Source organism: Delphinus delphis, chromosome 19 (genome assembly GCF_949987515.2).
Source record: "Delphinus delphis chromosome 19, mDelDel1.2, whole genome shotgun sequence".
Classification (NCBI taxonomy): domain Eukaryota; kingdom Metazoa; phylum Chordata; class Mammalia; order Artiodactyla; family Delphinidae; genus Delphinus; species Delphinus delphis.
The window spans coordinates 46,239,078-46,259,415 of record NC_082701.1 but is presented as its reverse complement, the minus strand read 5'-3'; the positions used below and the strand labels follow the sequence as shown (position 1 = coordinate 46,259,415).

General features: G+C 53.0%; 1 protein-coding gene across 2 annotated transcripts in view; it reads right to left on the bottom strand.

The window, feature by feature from the left end:
- Positions 1-2,369: 2,369 nt before the first annotated feature.
- The window catches only part of RPH3AL (rabphilin 3A like (without C2 domains)), a 120,060-nt gene continuing 102,091 nt past the window's right edge, over positions 2,370-20,338 (bottom strand). The window contains exons 6-8 of one of the 2 annotated variants that reach the window (XM_059997983.1): positions 7,641-7,754; positions 6,045-6,189; positions 2,370-2,627 (exon numbers count right to left, since the gene is read on the bottom strand). In XM_059997983.1, the coding sequence (XP_059853966.1) occupies positions 2,531-2,627; positions 6,045-6,189; positions 7,641-7,754 (356 nt within the window). In that variant the 3' untranslated portion in view covers positions 2,370-2,530. Of the gene's footprint in view, positions 2,628-3,194; positions 4,285-6,044; positions 6,190-7,640; positions 7,755-20,338 lie in introns of those variants that run through there. The other variant, XM_059997984.1, reaches the window with a different exon arrangement.

Below are 20,338 nucleotides of genomic sequence, written 5' to 3'. Positions count from 1 at the left end.
CACAAAAAATTCCATTGTTAGAAATATAATTTGGTACAAAGTTAAAAACTGTACTATAAAGTTTATAACATAGGGCAGCAATCTCCTGCCCCCCCATCCCCAACCCAAGTCCCTCTCTAGGCAACACTTAGAACTCAGCCATTTCTGCTGGTGTTTACCTTTGTACTGAAATCTCATGCTGATTCTACTTCTTGATTTTTCAGTTTTATATATTATATGTCATGATATAGAATATCATGATATCATATTCAATCTCTCCAACACAGGTATGCTTCTTATCCTGTTTGTACATCCTTGGGTATCTCTCCTGCCCTCATGCTCCAATCTGGGCTGGCTGGCCTTGGCCTCTAGCCCACACACACAGCCACTGCTAACATCCTGGGGACTGTCTTTGCCCCTCTCCTCTGTTGGATCTTCAGTTTCCTGTGTTCCTGTGTCCTGGTTTTCTCCCTTGTTTGGCTGGAGCACATCCTGTAGTAGCTGCCTGAGAAAGAATGTATGGGAGGTAAATTAAAACAAAACAAAACAAAACTTCACAAGTCTGAAAATATCTTCATTCTACTGTCACTAAGATCTGGGTGGATATAAACCCAGATTAGAAATTATTTCCTGCCAGAATTTGGAAGATACTTCTTCACTGTGTTCTGGCTTCAAAATTTGCTTTGAGAATTTCAAAGCCATGTTAACCCCCGACCCTTGGTATATGACGTGTTTCAAAAAATTTTGTTCTCTTTGGAAGGTCTTAGGATTTTTTTTCTTTAGGATTTTTATCCTGGTGTCCTGAAATTTCATGATAAGCCTTGCTATAGTTCCCTAAATTTTTATTCTGAAAGATTTCAGACATATAAAAATAATTCAAATATGACATATAATGAAATATTATAAATATTACAAACCCATCTATCCATCGCTGAGATTAATGAAACATTATCAGTAAAGTTGAAACCGTTCCTTGTGCCTCTTCTTCTCAAGATGTATCTTGAAAGCTGTTGTTTATCCTTCCTATGCATTTCTTTATTCTTCCACTGCATAAAATATATGTTAATATATAACATTTTTGCATGTTTTAAAATCTCTATATAGATGGTGTCATAACATATTTATTTTTTCTGCCATCTGTTTCTTTCCTCAGCATTGTTTGTGAGAGTCATCTATACTAAGCGTGGCCTGACTATATCACAATTTATGGATCTCGTCTTCTGGCGATGGTATTTAGGTTGTCCCCAGTTTTTAGCTAATAAAAAGGTAGTGCTCTAAACATCCCGTGCACATCTTCTGGAGCACACATAGAAGAGTTTCTGTAGGGAAATGGTTCTTGGTTCTGCCAGCACGTGGAGTCATCCGGGGAGCTTTACAAAATCCTAGAGTCAAAGCTGGGCCCCAAATTGATTAAACCAGAATCTCTAGGGGTGCATCCAGCATGAGTGTGTGTAAAGCTGGCCAAGTGATTCCAATGAGCTGTCAGTGGTGACCACCACTGCTCTGGACCAGTGTTCCTCAGGGTATGTGGTCCTCTAGCCAGCAGCCTCATCTGGGAACTTGATAGACGTACATGCTCAGCCCCTGGCCCAGACTCGGTGGGTGAGAATCTGTTTTAGCAAGACTTCAGGTGATTGCACGGCACCTGCAGGCCAGGTGCATCTTCATCTACAGGTATTGCCACATGCCAGCTCACAATGGTGGTGGCCCACCGCACGGCTGTGGTTTTATGTCACTGTGCTCGGCACTTGGTGGGTTCTTGCTCTGTGAAAGCTCCTTTCCTTCAGTCCTAGGAGATATGCTTGTATCATTTCTTCTACAATTTTCTCTCCTCTCTTTTCTGTTTCTTGGCTTGAAATTCCTATTAGTTGGAGGTTAGACCTTCTGCATGGATCTGATGTTTTGGTTGTCCAATGGTCCTGACTTTTCTTTGTTTCGGTGTTTTACCTTCTGGGAGATTTTCTCACATCTTCCATCCCTTCTAATGCCTTTAAAAATTTCTGCTATTATATATTTTTAAAAAATTTTCAAGAGCTTTAACACTTCCTTTTAAAAAATGACACTCTCTTCCTGTTTCATGGGCAAATATCTTCAGAGGACTGTTCTCTGACCCCTTTCTTCTGTGTACTGGAGTTGTTGGTTTTGGTCAACTGCTGGTGCCCCTGGCTGTTGCCACTATGACTGTAACACAACAAAGCTAACAGGAAGCTCTGTACATGTGGGTAGGGCTTGGGAATGGGAGCCTCATAGTGGTGACTGGGTAGAGACTGGGGAATTGTCAATTTCAGGATCTGTCAGTCTTTTCTCTTTGCTCAGTTTCCCAGAGAGAAATTCAATAATGTCCTGCCTTGGGGTGGCTGGATGGGAACAGGCCCAGCTGTCAGCAGAGGAAGGGGGCTGAGGGTCTCCCCATTAACCATCGCTTCACCCCAGCCTTTGGCTGGTCTTGGGGTTCCCAATCCGGAATCCTTCTAGTTCAACCTTGGCCAGCTGTACACCTGTCTTCTACCAGGATCAGAGAAGGGCAGTCACGTGCAATCTGGGCTCGGGTCTAACCACTTCTTCCAACCGATACTATTTTCACACCATCTTTGAACTCCTGCCTTAGGGATACCCGGTCCCTCCATGTTCTGAGCATCTGGGGGATTCTGCAGAGAAAATGGGCTTGTTAAGGGTTGCCAGCTCCCTTAGACACTTTGGGGAGTGGGGGAAGCTGGCACTAAACAAGTTATACTCTTCCAGCTTCCAAAGTTTTCAGACCTCTCTTACCTGCTGCCATCTTTGCAGTTCATGCCATTTTCATTCCTTTATGTCATTTTGGTGGGGTTTGGGGAGACAGAGGAAATACAGATGTGTTCAGTCCACAGTGTTTAACCACAAATCCTTGCCCATTTTACACGCGTTTTGACACATTTACATGTAAGTTCATATGACTCATTTTGATTATCTGTACTTTTAATTTCTACTTAGATGGCCTTGTTTTTCCCATTCAACGTTAGGCTTGTGAGCCCTTCTAACCCACGCAGATCTAGCTCATTCCTTTTACTGCGGCTTAGCAAGTGTTCCAGCAACCAACGTACCACATTTTTTCCATCCATTTCTCTACTGATGCATCTCAGAAACACAAGTGATTGTGGCCTTTTGATCAACACGCTGGCTCAATGCAAATTCTAATCTTTATTGTTTTTATTCTGAAGCATAACTTGTCACAGGGAAACAGTGTTTTTATTACTTTTTTTTTTTTTTTTAACTGTCTGCCAGCGACTAGGGGAAAAGAGCTAATGGTGGGGGCCTGAGAGCCTGGAGAAGAAGGCCCTTCGAGGACCAGGCCCGGGGTGGTCAGGAGGGGGGGTGTGGACGCCATACACACAGAATCACGCATTCTCTCTCCTCCAGGAAAGGCTTTCCAGAAGCATCTGCCCACACTTTGAATTAAGTGTTTTTCTGCCAAACTGAGCCTGCTGAAGGGGAGTGGATTAATGGCTTAGGGAGCTTCACGCCCAGCAGGGGGCTCAGCTGAAGGCTGCTTGCTCTCCAGTGAGTGAATTCACAGTGTTCACCAGAACCCTTTCCAGCTCCAGCAGCCCTCGGGAAGGCCAAGGAGGGCTTCCAAGAAACCTAACCGAGAGCCAGGTTCAACAGCAGCTCCTGCGCGGGGAGGGAGGAGGCCGCATCCACGTTCAGAGCCACAGGGGAAGGGGGAGGATGGGTGGATCTCTCATCCCACCTGCTCTGGGTTCCTCTCCGGGGGCCACGCTCAGGTGTGAAGGGTCACGCTCAGGCTCTGATTTCTTTTTCCATGAATACAAATATGGAGAAAGCCCTACCTGGCACCCTCTGAAATTGCAGTGCATAGGGGAAGGCCCCAGAAGGTGGGTCTGAAGGCCCTTCCAGTCCAACTAAGACGAGAGCAAACTTAAAATGAACATAGGGGTAGACTGGAGGTGGGGCTGGGGGCAATAAATAAAGGTCACAGCTGAGGGGAGTGACTGGGGTGGCGGTGGAGAGGGGGGCTCCCAGGAGAGAAGGGGTGCAGAAAGGCACTGGGTTGGGGGAAGCAGACTCAGCCTTGCAAACACTGGTTTGTCGAGTCAGAGGTCACGTCCGACAGGGCTGGCGGTGGAGGGCCCTGGGACTGGTCAGGAAGGAGCCGGGTAGGGTCTGGCTCCAGCGCTTTCTCTCTCTCTCAAGCTCTTCCACTGGAAAGTCTGCCCCACGCACCAAGCACGCCTCTGCTCAGGGCAGGCAGAGGGGACCGTCGGAGCCCACGTCAGCAGCAGGGGCTCGCCCAGGTGTGCCTTCTACCTTTGGGGGAGAGAAAAAAAGGCCACTATAGGGGGAGCAGAGGCAGAGTCCCACCCCAGTGACAGTGTGAGCTTTGGGAATGAAATGCAGGGAAGGCTGACTCCTTGCTGAAGCAGCTGCCCCGCCTGAAACTAAGCAGGGGGCTGCCCGGGAGGGCCGGCGGCTGAGTGCTGGGCAGGGGGCACCTGCATGCTGGGCCCAGCCCTGCTCCTCTGTGCTGTGTCATTGCAGGCAGGTCGCCCAGTCCCTGGGCTTCAGTGTGGCCATCGATACCTGGGCTAGTCAACACAGGTGATCTTGGGACGCCAGCAGGAGCAAATGGACATGGGAACATACAACCTTCCTCTAGGCCAGTCCTTTCCAAGTAACAACTTAAGCCCTGGAACCCTGTCTATGTGCTAGGCCACACAGCCTGCCCCGTGATTACTGGACAGTTCCTGAAGACCCACTCAGGTAGGTACCCCACATGGACCCTGGATCTTACCCTCCCTGCAACCTGCAAGGGACACGATGTGGTCCCCATTTCAGCGATAATGGAACTGGGCACTGAGAGATCAAATATTAGGTTGAATCTTACGGATTTGCCAATATTTAACTGTTTTTGATCTACAAAAATGCAATTTCATGTGGTTCGACCTGATGGTTTGCCCAAGTTCCCATGGGTATGGATGGCAGGGCTGGGACTGGAGCTTGGGCCTGCTTGATTCCAAACCGCCCTCCCTGGGGGGATTGCAGGAGGCGAGGGGAGGGGGGAGAGGGTGCACGCCCACGGCGCCTCCCTCCCTGAGACCTGCCCACTCAGCGTCACAGTCTGTCTCTGTCCCTCATGACCATCGAGAGGGGAAATGAGGGAGGAGGAGGGAGGGGAGGGGAAAGGGGAGGGGAGGGGCGCTCCCACAGGGTTTCCTGGGGGGTACTCCCCAGCCCAGCAGGCCTGCAGCCGTCCCCGTGCGCGGCAGGGGCACCAGCTGCTGCGCTGACCCATGCAGTGTGCACCATGGGTCCTCTGGCTGTAGACGCGCTAAGTCCAGCCGGGGCTTCTTTCTGGAAGGGGGCTGGGCGCCGATCGTGCACCTGCACAATTTTCTCCCGCTTGAGTGCGAGGACTCCCCTGTCCCCCAAGTGCATGGTGACCTCAGGTTGGCCGGGGCCGGTGGGAGCTTGGACTCTTGCCCTTGGCTTCCACATCCATCACATGGGGATACTGAGCCTCCTGTCTATTTGGCCAAGAGAACGAAAGTTGACCTTGGAAGTGCAAGGACAGGCCGGCCTCCATGCCGTCAGCTCTAGGGGTCCTGAATCCTCCCTCTTAGGATTTGGGCCTGCCCTGGCCTGGGCTCTGTTTTGGGTGAGCTGATTTGCCTTCCTCAGCTATGCAGTAGGTTTCTGGAGGTCAGGGACTGTCCCCCACCGCACCCGGCCCAGGCTGGGCACGCACTGCCTGGAGAATAGCAGGTGCTCTGAAAATAGAGTTACTGTGACTGTTAGGCAGGAAGGGAAATGCTCTGAAAGATTACACATTTCATAAAGCAGAGGATGGAAACGGCCATTGTTACAGTTACTGAGAACGGATAGGGACAGTCACCACTGTCCTTTTGGGTCCCTCTTTCTGTTCATTGTGGGCACGGATGGGTCTGGCTTGCCTCTGTTCGATGGGCACCTGGCACAGGGCTCAAAAATGCAAAGAACTGAAAACACCCCCCCGGGGGGCGCAGATAGAGAGGAGGTGGGTACGATGGAAGGAGGAGCTTCGTACTCACTGTGGCCTTTTGGGTCCGGCCTGGGTGGGCCCCCCACTGTGGGTCTGCAGAGCCGGTCCCGTCTCGATGGCCAGGCTGCGCTCGCTCCCTGAGAGGTGGCTGGGTGGGCGGGGAGGCCCCGTCTTTGATGACTCCACGCTGCCACCTGCAAGAAACCATGAATGGTTCAAGGCTGCGTCCTTTGGGCCTTGAACCGAGACAGGGACCATCTCAGCCTGACAAGGAGCTGATCTGAAGTCTCCTCCTTTGGAATTGTGACCTGTATCGACGGGACCGTCTGCCAGAGCCCCTTCCCCTGGGAACCGCCACCCCCTTTCCCCATCCACGTGGCTGCCATGTTCTAGCGGGACCCCACCCTCTGGCCACTGCCGACTGGCCCACAACCTACAAAGGCAATCGAATGGGCCCTGAGGTCATTTCACTAAGGAACAAGTAGTTACCCACATGAAAACTGGCAGTGAGGACGAGTCTGTCCTGCCCTCGGAGAAGGAGGGTGTCGTGGAGAAGCGTGTAAATTTCTGTGAACCCAATAAGAGGGACATTCACGGCTGCCTCTGCAGACTAAAGAATCCTCACTCAGACACGGCTGTTAGCCCCTGCCCGGCCCAGAGAGCAGCGGTGGGGCCTGCAGACTGCACTCCATCTTTCCATCCCGCTTGGCCGCAGCTGAGAGCCGGTGTGAAGAGAGGGGACACGAGTTACGGTAGTGGGAGGTGAGGAGTATAAAACCTGCCCTAGCAACCAAGGCTGGCAGGTAAGTGTCCTCCACGCTTTCCTAAGAGAGAATCTGCAGCCTGAAGGGGCCTAAGAGATCATCTAGTCCAGGGACAGTTTTCACCTCATGCAGCATCCCCGCCTACTGATACTGGTCCCTGGGAAAACTGCACGGAGGAGGATTCCGAAGCCATGTCAGGCTCTGTGGGAGAGAGTGCCGGGATCAACTGGTAATGTCTGCCATGGGCACAGGAGTGCCAGGCATTGGCATCTCTGACCTAGTCCAGACTGCCACCCCCGGCAGGAATTCCTTCCGTATCAGTTCTGGCAGAAGATCACCCAGCCTTCCATTTCCTTCCAGTTTGAGGCAGTTACTGAAAAGCTTTCTTCTTAGGTATTAAATTCAGCCTGAAATGTCACGCAAGTATCCCAGTTCTAACCTTTGGAGTGACTCTGAATGAAGCTGGTCCTTTTCCTGGGAAGGTCCTTCATGTGTCTAAAGATAAGGAATGGAAAATGTGTCCCCAGGCCTTCTCTGCATATATACCTGAGCTTCCCTTCTATATGTTTTTTTTTTTTTTGGCTGCTCTACACAGCTTGTGGGATCAGTTCCCTGACCAGGGATTGAACCCGGCCCATGGCAGTGAAAGCCGGAATCCTAACCATAGGCCGGCAGGGAACTCCCCTTTCTATCTGCTCTTGAGTGGTGCTAACACTTTAGCTCCTAGCCCTCCCAGCTGATGGCCCATTTTGCCTCCCGGATCTAGAACAAGTCCACAGACCCAGCCACTGGGGAGCCACTAGGGAGCGGTAGCCTGTGGAAGCAGCAAAGCCACTGCCCCGGGGGCTTGGGAAACAAACAGGGCTGCTTCCCACACTTACCTGATTCCCCCCAGGGTCTGCCGCTTTTCCGGTCCCTGACCCCAGTGGGTGGGAGTCTGTCCTCCAGACTGGAGGAGCTGAGATCTGAGTCACTGTCACTGTCGCTGGAAACCACTGGAAAAGAGATACCAGCACAGGAGGTCACCCCCACTGGCCACCACAGGCAGGCGTGTCAGACAGAGGGGACCAGGGCAGGCCTCTTCCTTCCAGGACAAAGTGGCATAGGACCTCCGCCGGCCCTGGTGTTTGGGGCACGGGGACAGTGGTCCGGGGATAGGGATGGCAGGGTACTCCTGTCAAAGAGGTGAGTCCCGGTGCGAGGAGGCGGGGACTCAGGGGTGCGGTGCCCAGTATGACCAGCACCGGCAGGGAGGGCTCAGTCCTCAGGCAGCCATCTCCGCCCATCACCCCCTCCCTGTGGCTGAATCAGAACCCTCTTGCTGGGAGGAGCTGATTACCCCCTTTGGTGCAGGCCCAACTGCACCTGGCAACATTTAAAGGTGCCCGGCCATGCTCTGCAGGGATAATTCCAGTCCTCGCTGACCCTGATGGAGGGCTCCAGGCCCCTGACATACACTAACTCAAGGAAGCTTCAGAACAACCCTGCAAGATAGGAAATAGCATTGTCCCCATTTCACAGGCAAGGAAACCGAGGCCCTTGCCCACAGTGGGATTCTTACTCTGGCAGGCTGGCTCCACAGCCTGTGTTTGTAACCACTCTGATTCCACCAGAAGAACTGAACTGGGAGCCAGCAGGCCTGGGCTCTCATCCCAGCTCATCCAGCAACTGCCAGTGGGGTCTTGTGAATGCAGAAGGAGCATGGCTGGTGGGGCTGGAACCCCAGGAGAGGGAAGGGAAGGGGAGGGGGAGCTCCCACAGTGAGCACCTGCTGTGGTGGAAACCCTCTTTTCTGGACTAAATGCAACCATATTTGGCTGGTTAGTCAACAGTGGGAGTCATAATACAGGATCTGTTCATACACTAAACTCCATTTTAATTTTAAGCATAGAAATGTACATCCATTCGCCAATCTTTTTTTTTTTTTTTTTTTTGCGGTACGCGGGCCTCTCACTGTTGTGGCCTCTCCCGTTGCGGAGCACAGGCTCCGGACGCGCAGGCTCAGTGGCCATGGCTCACGGGCCCAGCCGCTCCGTGGCATGTGGGATCTTCCTGGACCGGGGCACGAACCCGTGTCCCCTGCATCGGCAGGCGGACTCTCAACCACTGCGCCACCAGGGAAGCCCCATTCGCCAATCTTTTGATGGAGGGCTTGGGTGCTTCTTTGAGATCGACCCACATGGTCTTTTGTGTCTAAACTGCATCTATATTGCATTGTGATTCTCAGGTTCAGTTTCTTTAAATTGGAGCAGATCTTGAAGACATGGGCAAGCAGGAATCCTCTATTTTTCCGTTTCTTTCTCCCATTTTTTTTTTTTTTTTACAGTTGTGTGGCCTACACCTAATTCAATAGCCTTTTTAAGCAAGTGACTTCTACCAAGTCTTTCCAAAGTCTTGGTTTTAATGAAACGACTCTGTGTCTTTTCTGACTTTTTTCATCAATTTATATAACATTTAATTAAATAATGTAATTATAATAGCAAGTATAACCGCACAGAAAGGTTTGGGATCACAGGTAACCAGCTCGCATAGGTGACTAACTTAGCGGGTGGGGTAAGCGTCAGCGTGTCTTCCCCAGGAATGCAATATGCTGGTTACGGAGGGAGTTGAGTGCTTCCTGCCAGGCACTGTGCTAGGCACCTGGGAAGCATTATCTTACTTGATCTGTAGAACAAACCTGAGCCATAGGGACATGTTTGGTGGGAGATGATACTGGAAACAAAATCAATCTATATCAAGGGCGGCTAATAGGTTTCATCTGATGCTCTAGGCCCCTCTGGAGCAGCGTGCAGAGGAGAATCCTGAAATTGCATTAAGGCCCAGCAGGGAGAGAGTCTGGTCAGTTAGGGAAGCCCACAGTGGTTCCAGGAAGGGAAATGGCAGGACCTAGGCCATGTAGCTTCCACCTGGATCTAGAGCCTTCTGGAAAGTTTTCATGCCTTCAGCCTGTGTCACCTTTCAGCTAAGAAAGTCACAAGTCATAGAACCAAGCAACCAGAGGGGCTGGAGCTGGCTGACCACTTCAGCCTAAGAGATCCTTGACCCTGTGCTTCCACAGCAGGGCAGCCGTGCTTCGAAAGCTTTAATGACTAATTGGTTCTTCTCCCTCCCTCATCCCCACATCTTGCCAGTTTCACTGGCTCTCCTATCTGGGGCTCCTCTGGCTCCACGCGGCCTGGAGCTCCTGCCAAACTGCCGGTCAGCACCTCCCGCAGGGACTGGCTTCCCTCTACCCAGAATGCCCTGCCCACCTCTCTTCTTCTGGCTTAGTTCGGGTACCACCTCCTCCAGGAAGCCTTCCCTATGGCTCCCACCTGTCTGGCTGAACGCCTTGTGTGTTCTGCTACACCTGCAGCAGCTACTTCCCGCTTTAAGTGTTCTGTGTGTGTTTCCCCCAGCAGACCGAGAGGCTCCTGGAGGGCAGGGGACAAATTGCACCACAGTCAAGGCTGGCGTGCTTCTCCTGCAGAGCCTGATCCGTGGGGGTGGGGCAAGAACGATGCTAACAGGATTGCTTCCAGCTTTGCCTTTCTTCTGTCTGCTCAAGGATTTTGCCTCTTCTGCTGTTTCTTTCCCTTCTTGCCCTCAAGGAAGAGTTCTGCTTTGGCTTTCTGGGCTCTTGTGACGTAGAATCAAAAAGAGATGGGGATGGGGGGGTTGTGGTCCACATGCCCCCTTTACAATATTTGAGAAACGTAAGTAAAGGCCTGACTTACCTTGCAATCGCGTTTTAGGTCCCAGACTGGGTTTCTTTGATTATGAATCCACCGAGACCCGATTTTATGGGCATCGGTTTTATAAGCATTTACGTATTTTTGGCTCATTCACTGACTGACTAAATGCCAACTCTGTGGGTCCTCAGACAAAGGGAGTGGGAGGTGGCAGGAGGTGGCAAGAAGCTCCCCAGGTCTCCCTAGGGGCAGATGCAAAGGAACTGGGGAGGATTCTGCCCCCTCCCGCAGCAGGAGGAGGGGGTGTCCAGCAGCCTGTTAAGCAGTGGGAAATCCCTGAGGGGAACACGGTTACCGTTCTCCACATTGGTTTCCCCATCTCTTTGGCAGAGACGTTTAACGGATAATTTATTCCTTTTTCCTGACTTGGAATGTTCCGTCTCCCCCATGTTTGATATGCAGGACCTTCAAAATTCTGGGGCAGGGTGGAGAATTTGAGGCTGAGGCAGTGGGGGGTAGGGGACATGACACGGGGCTCCATGGTATGGAAATAATGCCTGGATTCTTTGGTGCTGATGAGCAGATACCACAGGGCACAACATACCAAGAGCTTGAAAGGAGACGATGGGAAAGGACGTCCCAGGACTCGGGTTATGGTGGCTACTCATTCACCCTATTTCTTCACTCTGCTCCCTGTTCTGTCATCTGTGGTACATGGGCACAGTGTTGAGCTAGGAGTGGGCTTAAGCCGCAAGAAGACTGCTATGCTATGTTGCGAGAGCATGTTTTGTTGGGAGGGGTATGTGTCGTCCAAGCACCAACGCTGGAGGTGGGGTTCGGGGGCCACATTGCCTAGTTCCCACTTGGTGCCTATGCTGTGCAAAGTTTAGAAAAAATAAACCTCCCCAAGTGACAGTCAGCTGTCTTGTTTTTTTGTTTCCTTTTATAGACAAGGGCCACAGCCATGGAAGGGGGGGGAACAGCCCCAGATGACAACTGAGCTCACAAAGACATCACAGAGCAGAGAAGCAGCCAGCCAACGACTCATCCCTTTTGGGTTCGTCTCCCTCAGCTCAAGCATCCTTGCTCACTGTGTCTGCGATTTCAAGCAGGGGGCCAAGCCTCAGCTTAGAGGTCTCTGTGGTGCAAACTCAATCCCATTTCTAGTCCACTCTAATAAACCCCACTCGAAAGGAATAAACCCAAGGAAGTCGGCAGTGTTGACACCTGGCCTCGGCACTTATGTCAGTGGGAAAGAAACGCACCAAGGAGACACTGCGGAGAACATCCCTGGACACAGCCCAGTGCAAATGCTGTTTATCCAAATACTCCTCCGGCAGCAAGGGAAGAAGTTTTTCTTCTTCCTCCCCCTCCAAATGTTGCTGTTAAAACCCGAACCTTGGCTAATTTGCCATTCGATTGCGCTGCCACCTTTTTCCCTGCACGGCAGCTGCGATCGTAAATCTTCCAGGTCTATTAACAAAGCTTTTAGGCTCATAAATCTTTTGACTCTTGCCCTTCCATCCTCAAGAAAACACTCTGTGTGTCTGGAGGCTGAGGTTTTTCCTCTAATTCCCCAAAGGCTGAGTCTAGGATGGTTCCGTCAGTGACGAGCGCTTGTATTCTGCCCACGCCTGATTTTCAGATTGAAAATGGGAAAACACCAGGGAGAAGACTGTCCCGATAGCTTCCCCAAGAAGGAGGTGTCACTAAGTGGATTCACCCGGGCTCTGCCAGCAGGCAGGGAGGAGGGGCGCCTCCCCCTCTGCAGTGGCTTGAGCCCCCGGACCACTTGCTTGGGGACCTGGCGTCCCTGAGATTTTCCCATCATGCCGCAGCAGGGCTGCCCCACTCTGCCCAGCTCTCATCCTCAGAAGCGGACAGCCCCGGCACCAGCCATGCCTGCTTCTCTGGGGAGAGGCCAGCTTTTTTTTTTTTTTCCCCCTGGCTCACTCTTGGATGGATTTGCAATTTGACTGTCACCATGGAAACTCAAGAGTTTTGGTACATGAAGGTGGGGGGAAGTCTTCCCTTTTGGAAAGTCTTTCCTGACTGCCTCAAAGAACATGTGGCAGCTGCTGGCTTGTGGAGATACCTTGCCTGGGACGGTCCAGGGGACAGGCAGGATGCTGGCCACTGGACCTCACAGCACTGCACCGGGATTTGGGGGACCTGCTTCCTGCCTCTGCTCTGCCACCATCTCTCTTTGTGACCCTGGGGACACCTCTCAGGGCTTCATCACACACAAAAAGAGGCCAACCTAGACAGCCACTCTGGGTCTGAATCCTAGGATTCAACTTCAGGTCAGGTTTGTTCCATCAGTGGAGAGACCCCAGTGCCCCACTCTGGTTGAGAGGCGGGGAGATGTGACTTTTGGGCCGCACAACATCTGCCTGCCTGGCACAAGGACAGCCAGCAGCCTGTAAGCTCGGGAGGCCCTTGTGAGCATCTGCGGCTCTGCTTGGAGGCTCCCACAGCCCCAAGAAATTACGGGAATTAGAGAGGAAGAGAGATATTTTCAGCAAATATTCTGCCAAAGGCAACGCAGATGGTGGAAAATTTTGCATACTAAAAGCAAAAAAAAAATTTTTTTTTTAATGTAAAGGAAAGATAAGGCCCTGGGGAATGCAGAGACGTCCCCAGTTAGCCTTACCCAGCCCACCAGGCGGGCACAGCTGCAGAGAAGAGTCACAGAGCTGTCCGCGTGGGGACAGGTGAGGGCTGCCCCACCTGGAAGCAGGGCCAGGCTTGCAGCCTGAAATCCCACCAAGATGCCTCCCAAGTCTGGGGCTCTGTTTGGTGGCAGCAGGAGCGAGGTGCAGGGGTGGGAGAGGCTCTGAGTCACACAGTGTCCTGGCTCTGCCACTTCCCAGCTGTGGGACTTCGGGTCGGTGTCTTCACCTCTCTGTGCTCAGCAGGCCCACCTATGAAATGGGGTAATGACGGATCCTTTCCTGGGTTGTTGTGAGTGTTAATAGAGATAACACAGGCAGTGTCTGGCACATGGTAGGTGCCTGATGAATGGGAGCTATTTTATTTGATGGGGGCGGGTGCATCCTGAACTCACGGCCCACACCATCTGGCACAGAGCTGGCCTCTGCACTCACCATGTTCGGTGCCCGGGCCAACCTCACAGGGGTGGACTCACTTTTTCCGGGGAGCTTAGATTTCCAAGTTGTGTTTCATAAGACATTGGAGGCACTAGGTGCCTTCAGAGGCTGTTTGGAGGCCGAGCTGGGATTTGAACCCAGGCCTAACTATTGTAGGAATCTCTGCGCTTTCCTCCTCACCCAGGATGCAGGGCACCCCATGGTCTGGCCTCACCCCAAGGGCTCTGGTTCCCTGCAGGCAGGTCGGTTCATCCTCTGTCTCCTCAACATGCCTTTTGCCGCCAGAGGCAGGGGCTGCCATGTGTGTGAGAAAAACGTCTAGTTCACTCCCAACATCTAGGGTTGAATTCTAGCTCTGCTTTGGACACTCCTGGACAAATACCTACATCTCTCTGAACCTCAGTCTTCTCATCTGTAAAATGGACACAATAACAACTACCAATAAAATAAGATCAAGAGATCAAGTAGGACAAAAAGCACTGCAAGTCTAAAAAGCTATACGAGCCTATACATATTTTTGAAAATTAGATTCCAATTCATCCTCCAGGAACCCATCCAAACCGTGCCTCTGTTGGAAAATTTCTCCAGCCCAAGGATGGAAGACAGGCCCTCCTTCACTCTCCCCACAACTGCTGGGGCAGCTCTTCTGGCCCCTCTCAGACAACCCCTGGCATTGCATTTCTTTTCCTACAAACACCTGCCTCGACTTCCCCAACTGTACCAGGAGCCCCTTCAGGGCACGGTCACGTCTTAATTGGTGTCTGGCTCCTTCCCTCAGCCCCCATCACTGGGCCTTGGGCCAAGCAGGCACGCAGCAGGAGAGAACGCGGCACTGTGCAGAGACAGCAGGACTGATGGTGGTCAGCAAGGTGGTGGCGAGCCAGCTCGGGCTGGGCTTTCCACCAGGCAGGCGCCTCCTTGCAGCCTCTCCCAAAAGGACACTCAAGTGGGATGAGCGAGCCAGGCAATGGTGGCCTCAGCCTGAGCTAGGCACAGACTAATGCGGGGAGGGGCTGTCGGAGGCTGGTTGCCATGGACACGGGATGAGTGGGCTCTGGGGAGAGAAGTGCACTGTTCATGCAAAACCTTCTCTTCTTCCAAACCCCAGGCCCCAGGATGGGCTCTTCCTTTGTTTTGGAAACTCCCTCCAGGGTCCCAGAGAGTCAGGGTCTGGACAATAAGAAAGGTAGTCCCAAGGCCAGGGGGCCTGTCCTCATAGGGATAGGCTGGGTGGAGCGAGAGAGGCTCAGAGCCTTCCTCCCTCCCTCCCTCCTGGACTCAGAGTCAGGAGATCCGGATGACCCTCCCTGTCCAGCTGCCTGATCACCCTGGGCCTCATTTCCTCATCTCTGAGGTGGGGATAGTCACAGGACCACCATAGAAGGAGGGGTGAGGGAGTGGGACCCTGGAGCTCTCCCTCCTTGGTCCCCCTTCCAGGCTGCCACCTGGGACCTCAGCAGGGACAGCACAGACCAGGCCAGAAATTGAGAGTTGGGGAGTGGAGGGTTTCCTGTGCTTGCTTACTCATTTGCCACTGATTTTAATTAACTCCTTCCTTGGGGCCTGCAGACAGACAGGAGGTACCAGATAACAAAGATGAATCCTCCGATCAATAGTGATGTGGTCGCCAGCACTGAAATCCTGTGGTCCTGCCCCGGCTGGAGGAGCTCCAGATAGAATGGGAGATGGACGGATGGAAGATAAGAACAGCTCCTTCCAGGGAGAACATGATACTCTGCAGGGGAGGTGGAAAGTGTTCAGGGAAAGGAGAAGTCAGGAAGGACTTCCTGGAAGAGGTGGAATTTAAAGATGGGCATGATTTTGGCAGATAGAAATGCTGGGACTGGGGTGTGCCAGGCATCCCTGACAGAGAACAGGAAACACAATGGCCAGGTGGTGGGCTTCTCCAGAGCCAGGATAGGCTCAAAAGGAAGGCTCCGGACTCAGGCACCTAGGGGCCGAGGGGCTGGTCTGGCTTGGATGTGCTCTGCACTATTTCTCTCTGGCAGGTTATTGCTTCTGATTTGTGGCAGAGATGAAGCAAAGTGGGTGCATACCTCCTGACAGTCCCTTTGCTGGGATGCAAAACGCATCTTCATCCACTCCATGACGTCAGTGCTGTCTGTCTGTCCTCCTTTAGGTCTCTGCGCCTTTGACCTCATCTCTTTGTGCCTCTCTTGTTGATGGTTTGAAAAAAAGCTCTCTTTCTGCCTTTGCTTCTCTTGTCTTTCTTTCCCTCTCTTGTGTGTCTTTGTGTCCCCGTGTGTTTTGAGTCTTCTTGGGTTTGTCTCTCTTTTTTTTTTTTTTCCCGGTACTCAGGCCTCTCACTGTTGTGGCCTCTCCGGCCACGGAGCACAGGCTCTGGACATGCAGGCTCAGTGGCCATGGCTCACGGGCCCAGCCGCTCCGCAGCACGTGGGATCCTCCCGGACCGGGGCACGAACCTGCGTCCCCTGCATCGGCAGGCGGACTCCCAACCACTGCGCCACCAGGGAAGCCCTTGGGTTTGTCTCTTGATCCCTATTTCTGTTTTGGTTGGTTTCTCTCACTCTCCAGTCTCTGCACATGTCTGTCCCTCCGTCTCTGGGTCTCCGCCTCTGTCTATCACGTCCCCTCAGGGTCTGGCCTCAGGGTGTATCCCTCAGGTTCCCTCACCAGGGCTGGAATCTCAGTCCCTGCTCAGGCCCATGGCATCTGATCTCAGAGCCTAGGTGGGGGGCTGGGCTGCCAGCTTTGCCCGGACTCCATGTGGACCCCAGGAGCAACTGAGACAGGGGCGGCCCGGCCCCTCCTTCCTGTATGGAGATCACCGGACAGACAGCTTCTCCCAGCCTCTGCCGCCACTCCTGGACCAGCGAGCGGAAATCATCCTGGCCCCATCCGTGGGGCCGGCCTCCACCCTGTGATGGACAAGAGGCCTGGGGAGAGGACTGCTGAGCCGAGTGGAATCAGCACTGTTACCTCCGAGGGCTTACTGGAGTCAGGGCAGGCGGGCCCAGATGTATTCACTTCACCAGGTCCCCAAAGGCCGAGAAATCTAGAGTGGGCGGAATTAAGCTGCAGGTCCACACGGCGAGGCAGGTGAGCGGCTGGAGAGGGGTGTGCTGTATTGCACTTGGCGAGAGTTCTGCGGTCATCTGCTCAGCTGCAGCCGGGCTGCCTGGGGGTGGGGCCTGTTTCCCCAGTTCAGCTCAGTTGGGGATTGCAGGGTTGGCGGGGGCAAGGAGTCCCAAGACCTTACCCTGCAGCTGGAGTCATCCAATCAGCTGAGGGTGCCATCGGGTTGGGACAAATTAGCAGCGACAGCCATGCCCCTGACCTCTGTGGTGTGGCTAATGAGGGCCTCCTGCTCTTGGAAAATCAACCCCCAGGCCAGCGAAGATGCCCAGGACAGGCAACAGGGCCGCAGGGGGCAGGGGTGGGGTGCAGCGGTCGGGACAACGGTGGCTCCTGGAAGCTCAGGGCTTCTATTCTGGGGGTGGTCCCCTCCATTCACACACGCCAGCACCGAGCTAGCGTTTGGCTTCACCAAGGGCTCTGAAGGTCAAGACAAATTAGTAACGCACGGGCTTCTCTTTCAAAACACAGCCACGCAAGACATGGCCAGGCCTCTGTTTCCCTGAGACTTGGGAAAAGGGCAGAGTTTCCCGAACACCATGGGGATTTCTTGTTCTGCCCACGCCGAGATTACAATGTAAATTATCTGCCTTAGTTTCCTCTTCTACGAAATGGGACAACAGTAGTCCCCCCAGCACAGGTGTCAGGGGATTACACAAATGCACAGGGCCTGGCATGGGCTGTGGCCCACGGCAGCTGAGGGCTGAGACCTGCCTCTTTCACCTGCCCAGACCAACAGGCACGTGGCACCCAGGCCCTCAGCTGAGCCTGGAAGAACGGTGGCCGCACAGAAGACTGTCAGTGTTCGCCCAAGCGGGGCTCACAGTGGGCTCGGGCAACTCAGCACCACCACCCCGTCTCCTGCCCCCGGTGGGATGGACGGCGTTCCCATCCCTAAACGGCTAGTGGGAGCCACAGCCAGGACTGTGCAGCTATGACTTGTTTTTGTTCATTTATTTTTTGGACCCAAACAGCAGACCTACACCATGAAGACCGGGGTCAGTGGCTTTCCGGGTGCCGGGCTGGACACACAGCACCCTCCTCAGATGGTTCAAAAGCAGCCTCTCCTCCCTCCCCTCTGAGCAGTCCTTTCTGCCTCACATCTGTGTGTGTTTGGTGGTTTCTATTATATTTATCCATTAAAAAAGCCCAGGTACTTCCAGCTGCCCAGGACTCTAGAACCCATGCAGGGTGTAAGACGAACTGAGGCGGGGAAGGTGATAGTGAAGCAGTAGAGACAATCCCGGGGGCAGGACCGTGAAAGGAAGATTCCGGAACTTCATAAGCACTTAGTGACCGTTTACCACAAACACAGGGCACGGGGTGGGGGGAGGGGATGGGATTTCACTGGCAGCACATACCCGGAGTGTGTGTGTGTGTGTGTGTGTGTGTGTGTGTGAGAGTGTGTGTGTGTGTGTGTGTGTGTGTGTGTGTGTGTGTGTGTGTGTGTGTGTGTGTGAGTGAGACGGGGCCACTGCTGAGATGGGGCTGGTCTTTCCGGTAGACACAGCCTCAATGTATAGTCTGGGAGCTGCTTTACCACCTGTTAGAAATTCCTCCATAAAGTCTCATCCCCTTGGATTTGGAACCATGAGATATGAAAGCTGGACGAGAACGGACTCTCTGTCTCAGTCTCCGTCACCCCCATCCTCCTCATGGGGAAACCAAGGCCCAGAGAGGAAGAAGGACTTTACAAAACTAAAGTTTTCCTGCCCGGGGATCCCCTATTAAAACACAGGAGCTCTGCAAGGCCTGACCTCTTAAGCCCTTATTGGCGAGGCCCTGGGGGCGACAGCGGTGGGTCACCTCCACAGAAGGCGCAGAACCACCGTGGGCGGGATTTGTGGGGTCAGGGTAGGAGAAAGGATGCCCAGATGTGCCATGGTCAGGCTCCTGTCTCCCACTGGTCAGGTGAAGGGTCAGTGAGTGAGGTGGGCTGGATATGAGAAGCCTTCACTTCCACAGAGACGTGCGCCCACTGTTTTTGCAACAGGTGTCCCTGTTGGTCTAACTTCTAGTCTCTCTCTTTCGCTGGGATGTGGAAACTAGAACTATTTCACTTTCTCCTTAATAACCCAGCAAGGGTGATGATCAAAGAGCGTGAGAGACAATAGGGAGGGGTGGGGACTGCAGCAAACCAGAGACTGCAAGGCCTGCGTGAAGGGGGAAGCTGCCACTTAGCCTGTCCAATTTTTCCAGGGAGGGGCAGTATGCCAGACCTTCTGATTTTCAAAAATGAAGCCAGAACTCCATATTCTTTTTAATGAACATTCGCTACCTTTAAAAAAGTTGTCGATGAATTTAAAGCAGTGAGTCGGATCGAGTCACTGTTCCACCACTTAGTGACCTGTGACGCTGGCAAATGTCCAACCCACCCAGGACAGATGGCATCCCACCTCCAAACGACGAAGACCTCCTGCTCTACTCTGCCTCCTTCTCCAAGCCTCGGCCAGCCTGCCCGCCGCCTGCCCCCTACAACACACACTCCCAGCTGCTCTGAAGGCTGCAGGGAGTTCATGTACCACGTTCAGCCTGGTGTGATAGAAACGGCAAGTTCTGAGTCTGCTGGGGAAACACTGGGGGTGAGTAGGGAGTGGGGGAGAGGGCAGCTGAGCCCCCGAGGAGCTTCCAAAACACTCATTTCTCAGGAACAGAGAAAGAAGGAAGGCGGCATAGCAACAACTGGCTCTGGGCAGTGAGCAATCCTGTCTGAAAATAAAACATTTTACAATCCACAACCGTGGCTCATTAAGAATGAATGGATCTACTGGTATAAATAGCGTGCTGCCTTAAGAAGTCAGGAAACAGCATATGCGTTTGATGGAAAAACGGCTGCCGCGAAACTGCTTATTAGCTCAGTCGGCTGCAGCTCTGTGCTAAGGAGACAGAGGTCTCGGGTTCAAAGCCATGTGGCTTTCTCAATCTTGGGCCATAGACTGTGTCCCCATCCCCCCAGCCCTGGTCACAACATGGGGTCATAACTCTGGATACATAGTAACAAGCCCCATAGTAAGCTTCCCCCAGTTTCTGAGCCATAGTATCCTTACTATAATATCCAGCCTCTGCTTGAATGCTCCCAGTGACGGGGAGCTCACTGCCCTGTAGGATACAAAACACCCAATTCTGTGATTCAATGGCTATTGAGCAAGAGATACAAATTTCTCCCTGCTCTGTCCCAGCTCTGCTTTTGGGGAAAGCAGCCTCAATTGGGCGTAATGGGCCACACCATCTATAATGTCTGACAGGTTACAGGCTTGATGCATAAAACGGCATCCTGAGCAGGAGGGAGTTGGGCCAATTGCGTCCTCCCCAAGTGTGGACATGGGTCCTGAGAGTGGGGGCAGAGGCTGAGACTGAAGGGCATGCAGACTCGCAGCTGAGTACCAGCTGCTGGACGGGCAGAGGCTGGGGAACGGAGCTGATCCGAGAGTTCCCTGAGAAGCAGAAGAAGATGCTACCATATCCCCCCATCCCCACAGGCCTCGAAAGCCTACCTCTCCATCCCTGCTTCTGGGAGAACTTCCTCAGCAGCCTGGCAACCAGAAACCCTTGAACCAAGTCCGAAAGGGGAAAGCCAGTGTGTGTGGCGATTTGGGTAACAGCTTTACTCCGAGCTACTCTCAGAGGGGAGGAGAGTGGGCTGGGATGCAGAAGCCTGCATCCCAGGCCCTCTTAGCGGCA